The sequence below is a fragment of the Pimephales promelas genome, chromosome 6 (genome assembly GCF_988280905.1).
Source record: "Pimephales promelas chromosome 6, fPimPro1.hap1.1, whole genome shotgun sequence".
NCBI classification, from domain to species: domain Eukaryota; kingdom Metazoa; phylum Chordata; class Actinopteri; order Cypriniformes; family Leuciscidae; genus Pimephales; species Pimephales promelas.
The window spans coordinates 8,938,298-8,954,856 of NC_142774.1; the positions used below are offsets into that span (position 1 = coordinate 8,938,298).

Genomic DNA, 16,559 nt, shown 5'->3' on the forward strand with positions numbered 1-16,559 from the left:
CTGGGTCTGATTGTCAGATATTCTAAAAGTTGCTCTATAGACATGCCTTAAAGTCTTGGCTACAAAAAAACTTATTGAACATTTAAGCATTATAATTCTGAAAATAGCATAACAGTAACTCTTAAACTCACTAAATTCTGTTACTAATTTCTGAGGTATAGGTTATAGTCCTGATACAAGCTAAGTACACTTCTCGTATTATTGTGTTTGTCTTTTTAGGGAGAAAACCTGGCAGAAGATGACTGACAATCTTGCCTTTGAGCATGATCAAATCACTGAAGAGACGGGCAGAAATGGGATGTCTTTGTCAAAGATAATTGCCATGGGGCCCGTGAAAAAGCAACATGGAGCCACTGTCAGCTTCCATAGCATCTGTTATAGAGTAGATCAGAAGAGCGGACCCATCTGCAAGAGGACAACCGTCCAGAAAGAGATTCTGGTAGACCTCAAGTGAGTCGATCTCATGCACAAAGAGAGGTCATTGTAGTTCAGATCAGGGCTCCTTTAGTCTCTTTAATCTATTAAAAGATCGTCCTCCATTGAGTTTTGGAACATCTTTTTCGGGTTAAGCTTTTATTGTATTTATTGTGGTTATTGCATCATAGGAATTAAAAAAAGATTCTATGGAATAACAACTCAAACAACTTCTATGATAATATTGGAAAGGTTCTCTTATGACGTAAGAAATGAAACCTTCTGATAATGCAGTCATTTTTAAAAGGTTCTCCTATGACACCATAAGAACTTAAACATCTTCTATGATGATACAGGAATTTTAAAAGGTTCTTATATGACATCATAAGAACTTAAACATCTTCTATGATAATACAGGAATTTTAAAAGGTTCTTCTATGACATCATAAGAACTTAAACATCTTAATATACAGGGATTTTAAAAGGTTCTTCTATGACATCATAAGAACTTAAACATCTTGATATACAGGAATTTTAAAAGGTTCTTCAATGACATCATAAGAACTTAAACATCTTGATATACAGGAATTTTAAAAGGTTTTCCTATGACATCATAAGAACTTAAACATCTTCTGTGATATACAGGAATTTTAAAAGGTTCTTATATGACATCATAAGAATTTAAACATCTTCTATGATATACAGGAATTTTAAAAGGTTCTTATATGACATCATAAGAACTTAAACATCTTCTATGATATACAGGAATTTTTAAAGGTTTTCCTATGACATCATAAGAACTTAAACATCTTCTATGATTATATAGGAATTTTAAACGCTTCTCCTATGACATCATAAGAACTTAAACATCTTCTATGATATAAGAATTTTAAAAGGTTATGACATCATAAGAACTTAAACATCTTCTATGATAATACAGGAATTGTATAAGGTTCTCCTATGACATCATAAGAACTTAAATATCTTCTATGATAATACAGGAATTTTAAAAGGTTCTCCTATGACATCATAAGAACTTAAACAACTTCTTTGATAATATAGGAGTTTTGAAAGGTTCTCCTATGACATCATAAGAACTTAAACATCTTCTATGATAATACAGGAATTTTAAAAGCTTCTCCTATGACAGGAGTTTTCAAACTAGAGTGCTAGGGCATCTGAAAAAAATCTGGATAACTGAAGGTGTTTGAAGTAGTTGGATTGTTTCCATTGTTCTGCTTTTGAAACACTGATTAGAAATCATTAGATGCATTGTGACTTTTTTATGACAGCCTAGTTAATAGCCATAAGAAATAAAATCTTTCCTTGCCATGTACAGGCATTCAAGAACAGGTTGTATTTCATTCATATCTTGTGTATAAATGAATGCATAAATATAAATTAATGCATGCATTTGCTTCACAAGGTGATCATCATATTTTGGGGGCCTTAGCATCAAAATGTTTGAAAAAATCATATGCATCATATGGATCTTGAAAAAAAGTCAGCACACCTTGTCTCCAAAAATGTGAAAAATGTAATAGACTCACACACAGGTGGTAACGTTTCGAGAACGTAGGCTCTTCGTCAGACAATTAAAAGTTAAACACACCTCGGGTGTGTTTTACTTTTAATTGTCTGACATTCTCGAAATTCTTCACATTTTTACACCCAACTTGAGCAACATAGTGTTTAGCTGTGGATGTGCGTGCTTTTGGATCTGATTTTATCACATGGATCTTAACAAAAGTTCTCTTACGACATCACAGGAACATAAACAATTCTCCTATGCCATCAAATGAAATGGTTTTCTCTCTGGCTTCAAGAACGTCAGTAGATTCTCCAATGGCATGAGGCTTTACAAAACCTTTTTACTTTTACATGTTCTGCATTACATGTGTGTTCACCAGAACAATGGATAGCAGAAACCCAGAATGCTTTTCCTTAAAGCATTAAATGAGCTTGACATTTCCCAGAACCAAGTGCATAGTTTCTTTGGACATTCTCTCTATAGTGTCAATTATATGATATTATGAATGGGTTTGTGAGTCTAATCTCTTGATCTCTTGGCTTGCAAACCCACCAGGGTTAACTCCAGTCAAGTGTAATCTTGACCTAATGAAAAACCCAGTTTAACTGCCACTCTCGGGCATCACCTAGATGACCTAGTTTTAAGCGTTATATTTTGTTAACCATTTAACCATCTCTTGAATGTCAGGAATTTAATGGCAGTTAGATTCATTGCTTAGATGAGTAGCATTTAATATGGCGCTCTACATCTTTTAGACTAGCCCAACAACATCTGTGCAATACGTTTTTCCACCAGACCCGAAGAATTCAATAGCAAGTGACATGAACATAATCTTATTTTATTCTCCCTTTTCAGTGGGATCATGAGACCTGGTTTAAATGCTATTTTGGGTCCTACGGGAAGTGGCAAATCTTCGTGAGTACATATTTCGAATTCACATTTTAATAAGATATCAGTGCCAAATGGATTCTGTAATGAAGGGGAGATTATTTTTTGTTTAACAAGCTCCTGGAGTATCTTTCCTGACAGTTTCCTCCAGGAAAATGGGATCAGATGAATGTTAATGCAACGTTATCATTCTCAAATGGAGTTTTTCTCTCTATCTATCAGGTTTTTGGATGTACTTGCAGCCAGGAAGGATCCTGCTGGTCTTTCTGGAGAAGTTCTCATCAATGGAGCCCCTCAGCCACCTAATTTCAAATGCCTTTCTGGTTATGTTGTCCAGGTACAATACATGCATGATATGAGCTCTATGTACGAGTCTAAAATGAGTTGCTTAAATGCTTATAAGGTGTAGGTATGGGATATTGGGAGTTTCCTAGCAATATATTACACGCAAGGTTTATGTGTAAATGTTTAGGATGACATTGTGATGGGCACTCTAACGGTGAGAGAGAACCTCCGTTTCTCGGCTGCACTGCGTTTGTCTTCCCGAGTCAGTCCGAGGGAGAAGGAGGCGAGAGTTAACCACCTCATGTCAGAGCTGGGCCTCAACAAAGTCGCAGATGCAAAGGTGAAATAGCATTTTTTTGTCCAGGCTAAATTAGGTATGTCAAGTTTTCTTGCATCCTCGCATTCTTGAACTTATTCTTCCCTCGTGGGTTAAAATGACACCCTAAATTATACTTTTATACTTTAAAGCTTAAAATCTAAGCTTTTAAAAATTTAATGAAATTTGAATTTTGAAATTTAAAGCTTTCATTTTGATAATATTAAAAAAAATATATTTGGAGATTTTAAATTTTTTTATTTTATTTACCTTCAAATTGCTGGATTTGTAGATAGATCAATAAATAAATAGTCATTGAAGCACATTCCTCACATCAACTTAAATTCAAAATAACTCATTTCATGCATAAACCTTTTAATTCAGCTCAAAATATTTTACACTGGTTGTCTCTACCATCCTTTGTGGAGGAAACAATAATATAACATATTTTATGACTCTAACTATAGCATTATATCACTATTTGGAGAAAATTTATCCAGTCATTCCGCTGGGTCCTAAAGTAAATTTTCTTCAGTATGCATTCAGACACATGTATTATTATAAAATTATAAAATCATTATAAAATCATTATAAAATAATTTTTTGGGATAGTTATAGCATTTTTAATTGTGAGCATTTTTACGTTTTCCGTGTGTACTGAAGGATTCCTCCCATTCCATTCATTCCAAATTGACCCACGATGGAAGGATTTGTTACTTTTTTAAATGTGAACCACAAAATCCATTCAATTTTTGTGTGTATATTCAGGGTTCAATTGTGACCAAATTCACGGGGTCTTAGACCCCTCCAATGAAAAATTCCGGGTCAAAATGACCCGAGGAAAGGGTGAGGGTTACTATCAGAAAGCTGTTACGTCTTTAAAAGATAAAATTGTACATATAAAGCTCTGCAACATTTTTGATTATCCAACATAAATATTTTAGGTTAAAATTTATAAATAGTTTAAACCGAAATTATTCGACCCCCACTGCAAATCAGGTTTATTGGCAAAACGTACAGAATTTCAGCTGTTTGAAATGAACAAATCAAACAAGTTATTGAAATAGATGGAAAAAGTGGTTTCCCCAAAATCAACTGAAAATGCAACTTTTATTGACTTCTGCGTTCTAACTAATATTCCATGTAGTCTCTACAAAAGATCTAGACCATAAGTGTGCGCATTTGTCTGTATAGGTGGGCACGCAGCTTATCCGAGGGATCTCCGGTGGGGAAAGGAAGAGGACCAGCATTGGGATGGAGCTGATCATAGACCCCTCTGTGCTGTTTCTGGACGAGCCCACCACCGGGTTGGATGCTAGTACAGCTCATTCTGTGCTTCTGCTGCTGAAGAGGCCTGTATATTCACAACATCCATTCACTGTCATGGTAACACTAGGTACATTAGTTAACATTAGGTAATGTAGTAACTAACATGAACTGACAGTGAGCAATACATTTGTTACTGTATGTGTTAATCTTTAATCTTTAATGTTAGTTAATAAAAATACAGCTGTTCATTGTTAGTTCACAGTGCATTAACTAATGTTAACAAGATTTTAGTAAATGTTGAAATGAGAATTACCGAGGAATAATAAATTCTGTATATGTTCAGCATTGTAGTCAACTAATGAACCTTATTTTAAAGGGATACTCCACTTTTTTTTTTTTGAAATAGGCTCATTTTACAACTCCCCCAGAGTTAAACTGTTGAGTTTTACTGTTTTTTTAATCCATTCAGCCGATCTCCGGTTCTGGCGGTACCACTTTTAGCATAGCTTAGCATACATCATTGAAGTACACAAGACCATTAGCATTTCTAAAAAAAAAAAAAAAGACCAAAGTGGTTCGATATTTGTTACCATTGTCATCTCATAGACGATACTTTTACTTAAATCAGAAAGGGATGTAAAATAAGGCCCATTTTTGAGATATGCGAGTTATCTCATATCATACTATTCAAAAGTTTGGGGTCGGTACGATTTTGTAATGTTTTTGAAAAAGTCTCTTATGCTCGCTAAATTTTTATTTGATCAAAAATACAGTAAACGGTAACAGTTACTGTCTCAACACTGTTGTGTGTTTGTTTTTCAGAATGGCCGGTCAGGGACGCACCATCATCATGTCCATTCATCAGCCGAGGTACGCAATCTACCGGCTTTTCGACAGCCTCACCCTGCTGGCCAACGGCAAACAAGTCTATCACGGACCCGCTCAAGACGCTCTAGACTACTTCACCAACGTTGGTAAGCATCATTTACTGATACGAAAACTTAAAAAGCTTTTAAATATGCTTAAAAAACTAGGGAAAGAGACTTTCTTCTAAGATGTGAATATCAGGAGCACAATGCTAACATCTCTACTTGAATGAAACTTTTGTTTTTTCAATGATATCTTAGGATATGCGTGTGAAGCTCATAATAACCCAGCTGATTTTTTCTTGGACGTCATTAATGGGAGCTCCGCAGCGGTCAACGTGACAAAGATTCATAATAATGGAGGTACTTTGGTTATACATCTATTTAAATGGAGTCAGATTCGCTTGTTGAGTGATATATATAAAAATGCCAATACCAGGTTTTCCTTGCTTTTTTCTTTCAAGTTAATAGCCTCTTACACTCAGCTTGGCTATAAATAATTAAAGAGATGTTTTGTATTAGTGGTGCATTGTGATCACTTACATGAACTTGCATTATACACCATGTGTAATATTATTGACAGATTTTGAGTTTGAAGTGGCTGCCGTCAGCCAGCAGTGTATTGAGGATCAGCTGGTGGACAAGTACAGAAACTGCAGTTACGCACGGGTCGTCAAAGCCGAGCTGGAACGCATCACCCGGGCCAAAGACAGCAACATCAGAGCCGAATGTCACACCATCACCTACAACAGCTCTTTCTTCCAGCAGCTGCACTGGGTGTTGTGGAGAACCTTCTGGAATCTGATGCTGAACCCGCAGACTTCAGTAGCACAGGTACCGCTGCAATCTGACATCTGACATCTGTCTGTCTGTTAATCTATTGCTGTTTTCTAAACTTTGTAAATGTTTTATTTATGATAATTTTATTAAATGTATCATCCTAAAACCCCAAAATAAAATAATAAATTCTACTAATACAAACTAATAATTATAAATAAAAAAGTAAATAAATAATTTTGTAAAATAACTTTATAAAAAAATTAATCCAAGCTAAAAAACAAGATATGGAATAAAAAAATAAATATTAATAATAATAATAATAATAATAATAATAATAATAATAATTTTGTACAATAACTTTATTTAAAAAATTACAAGGTATATTAAAATATAAAAAAATATATTAAAACATGTATTTGTGTGTGTGTGTATATATATATTTTTTTATTATTATTATTTATATAAATGTATTAAATGTATCTCCCCAAAGCTAAAGAATAAGATATAGAATAAAAAAAAACAATAATAATAATAAATTTGTAAAATAACTTTATTAAAAAATATTATAAGGTATATTAAAATATAAAAATATTAAAATATGTATTTGTGTATATATATATATATATATATATATATATATATTATTTACATAAATAAAACCAAAATTAAATAATTTTTTTAATTATACATATATTAAATGTATCACCCCAAGCTAAAGAATAGGATATGGAATACAAAAAATAAATGTATATACAGTATAAGTATCACATATAAGTATTACAATTGAAAATTGAACTCTCTGGAGGCATGATAATTTAAATATAAAGAAAAGGTCATATTATGAAATCTTCTTAGGGTTTTAAAATAGACTTTTTTATGCAAAACAATCTCATTTATTCTATGTAACCTGGGCATGTTTTCCTGAGATCTGAGCATTCAAGTCTAAACAAAGATTTGTTGCCCCAACGGTTAAGATCCAGATTTACGGAGACTTTAGATGCTCATTAACCACCAAATGCCATCAGAGAAACCCTCGATTTAGTCATTATTAACAGCTGATTGCTCCCAGAGGCTTTCGGCTTATTCCTCGAGGTCAGAGCTAAGCGGATCTGGTGACTGTTGTGACCCTGGTCTCGCCCTCCTCGTAGATCTGAAGTGATATGATTATATGATTTCTGGCCATGCAGTGTGGATAATTTTTCACGAGCATAACAGAATAGTGTTAACCAGACCATCACCTGACTGGAGTTAACATAAGGGCTGAAGGCTCTGCTGTATTTGCTTAGCCTTTTACTCTGGGAACGACCTTCACACTGCAGACACTCATACGCTGTCAAGAGATTATTGTCAAACTCACTCTTTCTGCCTATTATCTCTGTCCAGTAAATTACGCTAAGATGTTGAGCGGTGCTAATTAGCACGTTGCTTTCCGCTTGCTATATTCTGGGTGGTTGAGGCATTGTTGCTGACTAGGATGTTTTGGGTGGTTCAAGTCAAAAGCCATCTAGCAGATTTTGATTTGCCGCTAGTTATTTCCGCAGATTTCTCCAATTACACTCCAAATAATATCTGGTAACACTTTACAATAAGGTTCAAACATTAATTCATCTTAGTTAATATTAACTTCAAAATAATATCAAAATCTAAATTTGTATTTTTTGACATTAGTTAATGCACTGTGAACTAACACGAAGAAAATAATGAACAGCTGGACTTTTATTAACATTAACAAAGATTCATAAATACTGTAACAAATGTATTGTTGATTGTTAGTTAATGTTAACTAATTGACCTTATTGTAAAGTGGGTTACACTTTAATTTAAGGTGTCATTGTTAAATTGTAGTTATATTTTTAAGTACTGAGTAAAATTAAGCAACTACGTGTACTTATTATAGGGTAGGATTAGGATTTGATTGAGTTGCATGTAATAATGCATAATTTACTGTTATTACTACGGGAAGTACATGTAACATATGTAACAAGGGCACTGTAAAATAAAGTGTTACCTAATATTTTAATGAAAGCATGTTCATGTGTCATCAATACTGTGATCATTCATGCCAGTTTTAGAGTGCACTGCTTGAATTGTGAAGGTTATGTTTGGCAGTTGGCAGTCACGACCCTCATGGCTGCTATTGTTGGTGCCATCTTCTACGGAGTCAAAGATGACCAGAGTGGCATACAGAACAGGCGAGTTCAACTTCTCTCCTGTGTGGCATTAAATAAGTAGCCTACCTTTGTTTTAATGCCTTTCTAGGAAGCATTGTGCATGTATATAACGCTTTCGTTCTTGTTCGGAGTGGGCAAAATACACAAATAATGGGTTTAGAGTATAATATGTGATATTATGCTTTAGCACTTGGAGCGCCCTCTGCTATCCATAAGGTGCCTCTGCGCACCAGCCATTTCAAACCCAGCCTCCGGTATTTGGAGATGGTCCTCACTGCAGAACACGAAATCCAGGGGGAGGAGTTGGATCCAGATCCAACTCCTCCCACCTTACATATACCTAAACGTTGTCCTGCAGAGTTTGGCTCCAACACTGAAAAAAAACTCTCCTGCTTATACCCTTAGTAATCCTGAAGACATTGATTAGCTTTTTCAGGTGTGTTTGATTAGGGTTGGAACTAAATTCTGCAGGACAGAGGCTCTCTAGGACCGAACTTGCCTACCCCTGACCTAAACCTACCGATTTCCGCCCCCTGATGCCCCTAACCCCACCCCTAATCCTACCCATCTCCACCCCTTAGATCTGGATCCAACTCCGCCCCATGGATCTTGTGTTCTGCAATGAGGTGCTACTATTTGGGCCACGCCTCCTTATTTGTATACACTCCTCAGTCCTCAAATGCCCAATCCTTAATACCAAGTTCCTGATCCTAAATCCCTAAATGCCCAATCCTAAACGCAAAATGACCAAATACCCAATCATAAATACCCCAACGCCCAATCTTAAATACCAAATTCATTTTCGACTTTGACTTTGTTTCAAATTTAGACTTTTGGTTTTAGTTTAAGACTTTTAGTTATTAAAGTCGATTAATCGCATCCAAAATAAAAGTTCGTGTTTGCATAATATATGTGGGTGCACTGTGTATAATTATTTTATATATAAATAAATACACACACACATGCTTGTATATATTTAAGAAATATTTAAGAAGTATATACTGTGTATAGATTTATATATAATTTATATTTTATATAAATATAAATATTTTATATATAATTTTTTTTTCTTAAATATACATGCATGTGTGTGTATTTATATATACAAAATAATTATACACAGTGCACCCACATATATTATGCAAACAAACTTTTATTTTAGATGCGATTAATCACGATTAATCATTTGACAGCCCTGATATATATATATTTACAAACTTTTGTTAGATGTTATTAATCATACTGATTAATCGATAATCGATTTGACAGGCCTAGAGTAAATATAACTTAATAATTTAAGTAAATTCAACTTGATTATTTTAAATTAATTAGAAGTAAATGTGAAGTGACCATTTTGTGAAAAATTCATTAAAAGCTTTGAATAAATCTACTAATTTAAAGTGGCTATAAAAAGTCTATCCTTAGAATGACAGGTCTTTTTCCACCTTTAATGTGACATTGAAACCAACTAATTTTGCATAGCAAACAATATAAACGCATGATATGCAAATTACGCAGATTAGCCAATTTTCTCCAATTCGTCAAAAAAGTCATTAGTTAAAATTGTCATGATTCTGCCTTCTTGTCCTTGAATTCCTCTAGTCGTGAGGCAGGATCATGACAGAATCATGTTTTGTGTGCAAGCGCATGGCCTGTTTGGGCCATGTGCTTGTGTTGTCTCGTTAAGTTACCCCGCCCCCTTGTTATCCTCGTCTAGTGCTTCATTGTCTAGTCAGCTTCACCTGTCCTCGTCATTAGTGTTCCCTATTTTATCCCCTTGTGTTTGCTGTCCTGTGTCGGTTCATTGTTTGATGTTGCATGTTTCAAGCTGTGAGTAATTCTTTGAGTAAGCTGTTATTTGAGAAGAGTCTGTTCATGTTGTAGTTTTGTTTCTGTCTTAGTTTCTAGTCTTAGTCTGGTGTGTTCTACCCTGCCTTGTTTTGCCCCCTCGTGGGTTTTATTTTCCTGTTTGTTACAAATAAACCCCTTTGCACATCATCTGCTGTCTGCTATTGGGTTCATCAGCCATCCACATAACAGAATGAACCGACCAACAAGAAACCCAGCAGACAGCAAGCCTATTTATCCTACTCTGCAGTCGTCAGACCCCGAACGATGGTGGCAGTCGGCCGTCACCGACAGCCTGGAAGGCAAGCTTCCTTTCCCTCCTCAGGGAGAGTTGACCCTGAGGAAGTACGCCCAGGTCGTGGAGAAGAGGAGGTTTTTCTTGCCGGAGATTCTGGTCAACCGCTACTTCATCGCGGGTCTTAACGTCCATCCTCCTCTAGCTGAACGTGAGAGACTGGTCAGCCGCCCGTTCCACAAGATGGTGGACAGTCTGTCACAGAGGGAGCTGCAGGGTGCTACAAGGTCTTCATCTCCCGCTACACTTCCTGTGATCCCTGAGGGTCGTCTGTTAGCCGTTGCTACACTTGGGGACCAACCCAGTCTTGCCGCGACTTCTGAGACACCTTCCACGTCCATCAGTCTTCATTGTAAGCGTGGAAGGCACCCGTCATGGGAGTCAGCATCAGAGTCTTCCTGCCCGGAATCCTCCTCGCCTGCAGTGAGCTCACCTGTTCCGGTAACAGTTCCTGTTTCACCCCCCTCTCCGGTCACTAGTCTGGCTACCTACTCCGCCCCACGACCCAGGAGGAAGAAGAGGAGGAAAGGACCTTCTGGTTCTCCGTCTCTACCCCCTCCTGAGCCCGTGATGGCTCTCCAACCCGCCGCTGAAGTCGGAAGCGCTGTTCCCTGTCCCGCTGCTGTAAGTGTGGCTCCGGTTGTTGCAACAGGAGACGCCGTTCTACAACCTGCTGCAGAAAGCGCCTTTTCCCAGTCGGCGTTGGGGAGATCCATTCCAGAGACTTGTACTGTGAATGTCGTCTCTGAGTCTTCTGCCGTGTCTGCAGAAGAGAGAGCAGCAGTCGATTCCGCTGCAAGGGCGGTGGTACAGTCCGTTTCGGCTCATCAGGAGATGCCAGTCATCATCGCTGCCAGAACCCTGTCCGAGTATTTATCCCGTCTGGCCAGAATTCTTGATGTCCCAGTCAGTCCTGTCTCGTCCCCAGTCCCTGTTTCAAATGCTATACAGAGCACAGATCCCAAGCCAGCTGCAGTCTTCGCTGATCCCAAGTCTGCTACACCGAGCACAGATCCCAAGCCAGCTGCAGTCTTCACTGATCCCAAGTCTGCTACACAGAGCACAGATCTCAAGCCAGCTGCTGTCTTCACTGATCCCAAGCCTGTTGCACAGAGCACCGTTCTCAAGTCATCTAGTGAGAGTCGTGATCGCAGTCCAACTGCAGTGAGCGCTGGTCCTAAGCCAGCTGACTTAGATGCTGATCCCAGGCCAGCTGCCACTAAGACTGCATCCCCGTCTGTTCTGGTCTCCCCTGGCTCCTCCAATTCCCGGTCTGTTTCCCCATTTGTCCCTGTCCCCACTGTTCCTGGACTTCCGTTTGTTTCCCCTGTCATGGCTCAACCCCGGACTGTTTTTCCCTTGTCCCACAACGCTCCTCCCAAGCCTGCTCGGTCCTCTTGTCCTAAGCCCACTCCCCGTGGTCCCAGGACCCCTGTCCCGCCCACCCACCCTGGACTGTCACGCAAAGACTCTGTGTTTCCTCCACCTCCTCTGCATTGTATGTTCTTTTTGATATTCCACCCCAACCCTGTCATTGTGTATTCTTGTATGCCCTTGTTAGTTTTTGCCATGTACTGTTGGTTTGTGTCTTTGTCACAGTCTGTCATGTCCCCGTGTTTAATGTCCCCTTGAGGAGCGTCTGGTAGCCGCTCCTTAAGGTGGGGGTTCTGTCATGATTCTGCCTTCTTGTCCTTGAATTCCTCTAGTCGTGAGGCAGGATCATGACAGAATCATGTTTTGTGTGCAAGCGCATGGCCTGTTTGGGCCATGTGCTTGTGTTGTCTCGTTAAGTTACCCCGCCCCCTTGTTATCCTCGTCTAGTGCTTCATTGTCTAGTCAGCTTCACCTGTCCTCGTCATTAGTGTTCCCTATTTTATCCCCTTGTGTTTGCTGTCCTGTGTCGGTTCATTGTTTGATGTTGCATGTTTCAAGCTGTGAGTAATTCTTTGAGTAAGCTGTTATTTGAGAAGAGTCTGTTCATGTTGTAGTTTTGTTTCTGTCTTAGTTTCTAGTCTTAGTCTGGTGTGTTCTACCCTGCCTTGTTTTGCCCCCTCGTGGGTTTTATTTTCCTGTTTGTTACAAATAAACCCCTTTGCACATCATCTGCTGTCTGCTATTGGGTTCATCAGCCATCCACATAACAAAAATAAATGAATCAAAGTACTATGTTTATAAATAAATATATATATATATATAAAGGCATGCAGCTTTTCTCTGAGTAAAATACATGTACTTACTTTATTGAATTTTTTGTAGTTCCATGTAATTGTCACAATTTTCTTTTCAGGTTCGGTGTTTTGTTCTTCATCACAACGAATCAGTGTTTCAGCACACTCTCCGCAGCCGAGCTCTTCATCGCGGAGCGCAAACTATTTATGTATGTACTTCAGACGTTTCATCAGTTTATTATTTTGAACTATTTTATATTATAATTGTAATTTATTTATTTTATAATAATTATATATATTTAAATAATATAAGTAAAATAAAATATTTATATTTTAAGTATATATTTTTTTTAATTTCATACACCATTTAATTTTTCTATTTACTTATAATTATCTTATATTATAAGGTTTCATACACTATTTTCATGTTTCTATGTATTATTTTATATTGTAATTTATTTATTTTATGATAATTAAAATAATATAATTCGAAATTTGTTTTTTAAAGAAAGTATATATTTTAAGATTTCATTCATCATTTCATGTTTCTATATTTATTATTCATAATTTATATTATAATTATAATTTATGAATTTTATAGTAGTTAAAATATAATTAAAAAAATGATTAAAACATAGAATTAAGTATATATTTTTAAGATTCTAATTGTCTTTTTTATAATTGAAAAAAACTATATTTTTTCTTCCGTGACCCCCCCCCCCCTACCCCCCCCCCCCGCTCTTATTTTTCTCTTTTTGCAGTCATGAATACACAAGTGGATACTACAGAGTGTCTGTCTACTTCCTGTCTAAGATCCTGTCTGACATCATCACTCAGCGCACAATCCCTACCGTACTCTTCACTTGTGTTATTTACTTCATGATCGGTAAACATTATACACGCTTAAACCCTAAAGAGGCAGCACACGATTGCATAATCCTTATGTTTTCTGTAAACGTATAACCCACAGTATCTACATTTAGCCTGCAAATTAAATAAAAAATAGCATCAAATTGTTTTAACATGTTGAAAATGTTTTTGTTTTGCAGGGCTGAAACCCACAGTGTCCGCGTTCTTCATCTTCATGCTGACAGTGATTCTGGTGGCTTGCACGGCGGCGGCCATGGCCATGGCCATCTCAGCCGACCAATCAGTGGTGGCGGTGGCCAACATCTTCATGACCATCAGCTTCATCTTCATGATGGCAAGTGCATATTGCAGAACAAGTGTTTTAACCGCAGACTAGAGCTGTTCTTTTCTCTTTAACCGAATGTGTGTCCAGATCTTCTCTGGTCTGCTGGTTAACCTGAAGAGCATCATGGACTGGCTGTCCTGGTTGAAGTATCTCAGCATCCCTCGCTATGGGCTTGAGGTATGAACTTTCACTCTCTTTTTCTTTTGAGAGATTTTCTGTTGAGGTGATATTTTTATGATGGTTGGTCTAATCTTTTGAACAGGCATTGGAGATAAATGAGTTCTTGGGGCTGAATTTTTGTGGGAATGTCTCTGCTGTGATGAGCAGCCCTGCAACAGACATCGTCATGTATGTACAAATATGTGTTATATATATATATATATATATATATATATATATGTGTGGTAAATAGTCTCTACAGGTGTAGAATTGTGTATATTGTGCCAGTTTATCTTGTATAAAACAATATTGTTACATGTTAAACCACAAATAAATGCAAGTAGGTTATTTTTTTTTTAACTTTCTATTCATTAAATAATCCTGGGAAAAATATATCATAGTTTTCACAAAAATATTAAGCAGCACAACTGTTTTCAACATTGATAATAATTAGAAATGTTCCTTGAGCATCAAATCAGCGTATTAGATTTCTGAACGATCATGTGACACTGAAGACTGGAGGAATGATGCTGAAATAAATTAATAAATTTAACAGCAATAAATTACATTTTAATATTACAATAGAAAACAGTTATTTTAAATTGTAATAATATTTTACAATATTACTGTTTTTTTGGTCAAATAATTGCCGCATTAGTAAACATAAGAGACTTTTTTTTCCCAAAACATTTTAAAAAATATATATTCCCAACCTTTTGAATGGTAGTGTATACATGTATCTGATTTTTTTTTTTTTTAATGTTCTACTACATATTGAGTGCATTATATTTTGCAGCTGCACAGGAGAACAGCACCTGACGTTCCAGGGAATCGATTACTCATCCTGGGGTTTATGGCAGAACCACGTCGCACTTACAGTCATGACTTCGATCTTTCTCTTCATCGCTTACATCAAGCTCAGATTCATTCATAAGTTCTCATAAATGTTCCGATTTGTGTTAAATGTCAGCTTTATCATATAGTATAATTGTATCCCTCTTGGTAACGCTTCCTTTTACAGTACAGTACTTACAGTGTACTTACAGTGTACTTACCTAGAAAGTACTGGCTAATATAAGGTAAGTACATGGAACAGGGGTAGGTTCAGGGTTAGTACGAGTTATTACCCAGTAATTGTAGTTACTAAAATAAGTACATAGTATTTACATGGGTAACTGGACTGTAAAAGGAAGCGTTACCTAAGGATGTACATAGATGTGATTCTTTTAATACTGATCATCCCAAGCTCTAGATTGTAAAGGTCATCAGGGTTTGATAGTCAAAAACTGGCCCTATTTACTTTCCACATACACATAACTGGTCTTACTATGAACAATTGTAATGTATATTATTTTTCCAGTCTGATCAACATGTCCCCTTCTTTCTTTCTTTTTTTAATCAAACATGTCACACCAAGAACGATAACTCTATTAGAGTCCACACCAATGCATTATTATAAGCATGCGCTTCAGCTTTGTAGCCTGCCACCATAAAGGAGTAGTTCACTTTTAAAAAAAACTTTTGCTGATAATTTACTCACCCCCATGATCATCCAAGTCGAAAAGAAATTAAGGTTTTTGATGAAAACATTCCAGGATTTTTCTCCATATAATGGATTTCAATGGGAACCAAACGCTTCAAGGTCCAAAAGACAGTTTCATTGCAAACTGCAAACTGTTCAAAGGTCTTTAAACGATTCCAGACGATGAATAAGGGTCTTATCAAGTAAAACGATTGCTTATTTAATAAATAAATAACAAAGTTGAAGTTTTATAAGCTCAAATGATCGCCTTGCTCTGTTCTGCGATGCGCGTTCGTGACTCTCCAGTTCAAACTCATTCATCAAAATGAACAAATCTTTTTTCGAGTCATTGGGTTCATATAACAAATGAAATGAACGTATTGACTCGGGGGAAAAAACTGTCTTTTTAGACCTTGAACGGTTTGGTTCCCATTGAAGTCCATTACATGCAGAAAAATCCTGGAATGTTTTCATCAAAAACCTTAATTTCTTTTCGACTGAAGAAAGAAAGACATGGACATCTTGGATGACATGGGGGTGAGTAAATTATCAGCAAAAGTTTTTGAAAAAGTGAACTACTCCTTTCAAAGCAGGGTGGATTCTGATTGGCTGTCAGTGTTCTTATAGTTTATCAGCTGAAAAAAAGCATGATTCCATTTCCAACGATATCGATTCTCTGTGCCATTATTATTATAGTTGTGTGAACTCTGCTATTCTTTCATATTTAGAATGATTTTTAAAACCATATCGTCACAGTTGGTGTGAACGGGGCTTTGGAGAAATAAAATGGGCTGTAATAAATCTAAACATTATTATTATTATTATTATTATTATTATTATAGTACAATTATA

At 36.5% G+C, this 16,559-nt stretch overlaps 2 protein-coding genes across 2 annotated transcripts; both read left to right on the top strand.

The window, feature by feature from the left end:
• The first annotated feature begins 227 nt into the window (after positions 1-227).
• Positions 228-16,093, top strand: abcg2d (ATP binding cassette subfamily G member 2 (JR blood group)). The gene is made up of 15 exons (XM_039648457.2): positions 228-450; positions 2,801-2,860; positions 3,056-3,170; positions 3,306-3,458; positions 4,629-4,786; positions 5,526-5,677; positions 5,831-5,932; positions 6,153-6,403; positions 8,459-8,541; positions 12,951-13,040; positions 13,593-13,717; positions 13,881-14,035; positions 14,114-14,203; positions 14,289-14,374; positions 14,982-16,093. Exons 1-15 carry the CDS (start codon positions 239-241, stop codon positions 15,127-15,129), a joined length of 1,980 nt encoding a protein of 659 aa, XP_039504391.2. The 5' UTR covers positions 228-238; the 3' UTR covers positions 15,130-16,093.
• LOC148978494 (uncharacterized) lies at positions 10,090-12,800 on the top strand. Its single transcript, XM_089132059.1, has one exon. It carries the CDS (start codon positions 10,562-10,564, stop codon positions 12,293-12,295), a length of 1,734 nt encoding a protein of 577 aa, XP_088988185.1. The 5' UTR covers positions 10,090-10,561; the 3' UTR covers positions 12,296-12,800.
• Positions 16,094-16,559: the final 466 nt, after the last annotated feature.

What these genes read in the sequence shown, in the direction of transcription:
- abcg2d (XM_039648457.2), top strand. Translation starts at nt 239, where the DNA reads ATGACTGACAATCTTGCCTTTGAGCATGATCAAATCACTGAAGAGACG. An exon ending in GTGCTTCTGCTGCTGAAGAG is followed by an intron (nt 4,787 to 5,525) that starts GCCTGTATATTC and finishes TTTGTTTTTCAG; the next exon opens with AATGGCCGGTCAGGGACGCA. An exon ending in CAGAGTGGCATACAGAACAG is followed by an intron (nt 8,542 to 12,950) that starts GCGAGTTCAACT and finishes TTTTCTTTTCAG; the next exon opens with GTTCGGTGTTTTGTTCTTCA.
- LOC148978494 (XM_089132059.1), top strand. Translation starts at nt 10,562, where the DNA reads ATGAACCGACCAACAAGAAACCCAGCAGACAGCAAGCCTATTTATCCT.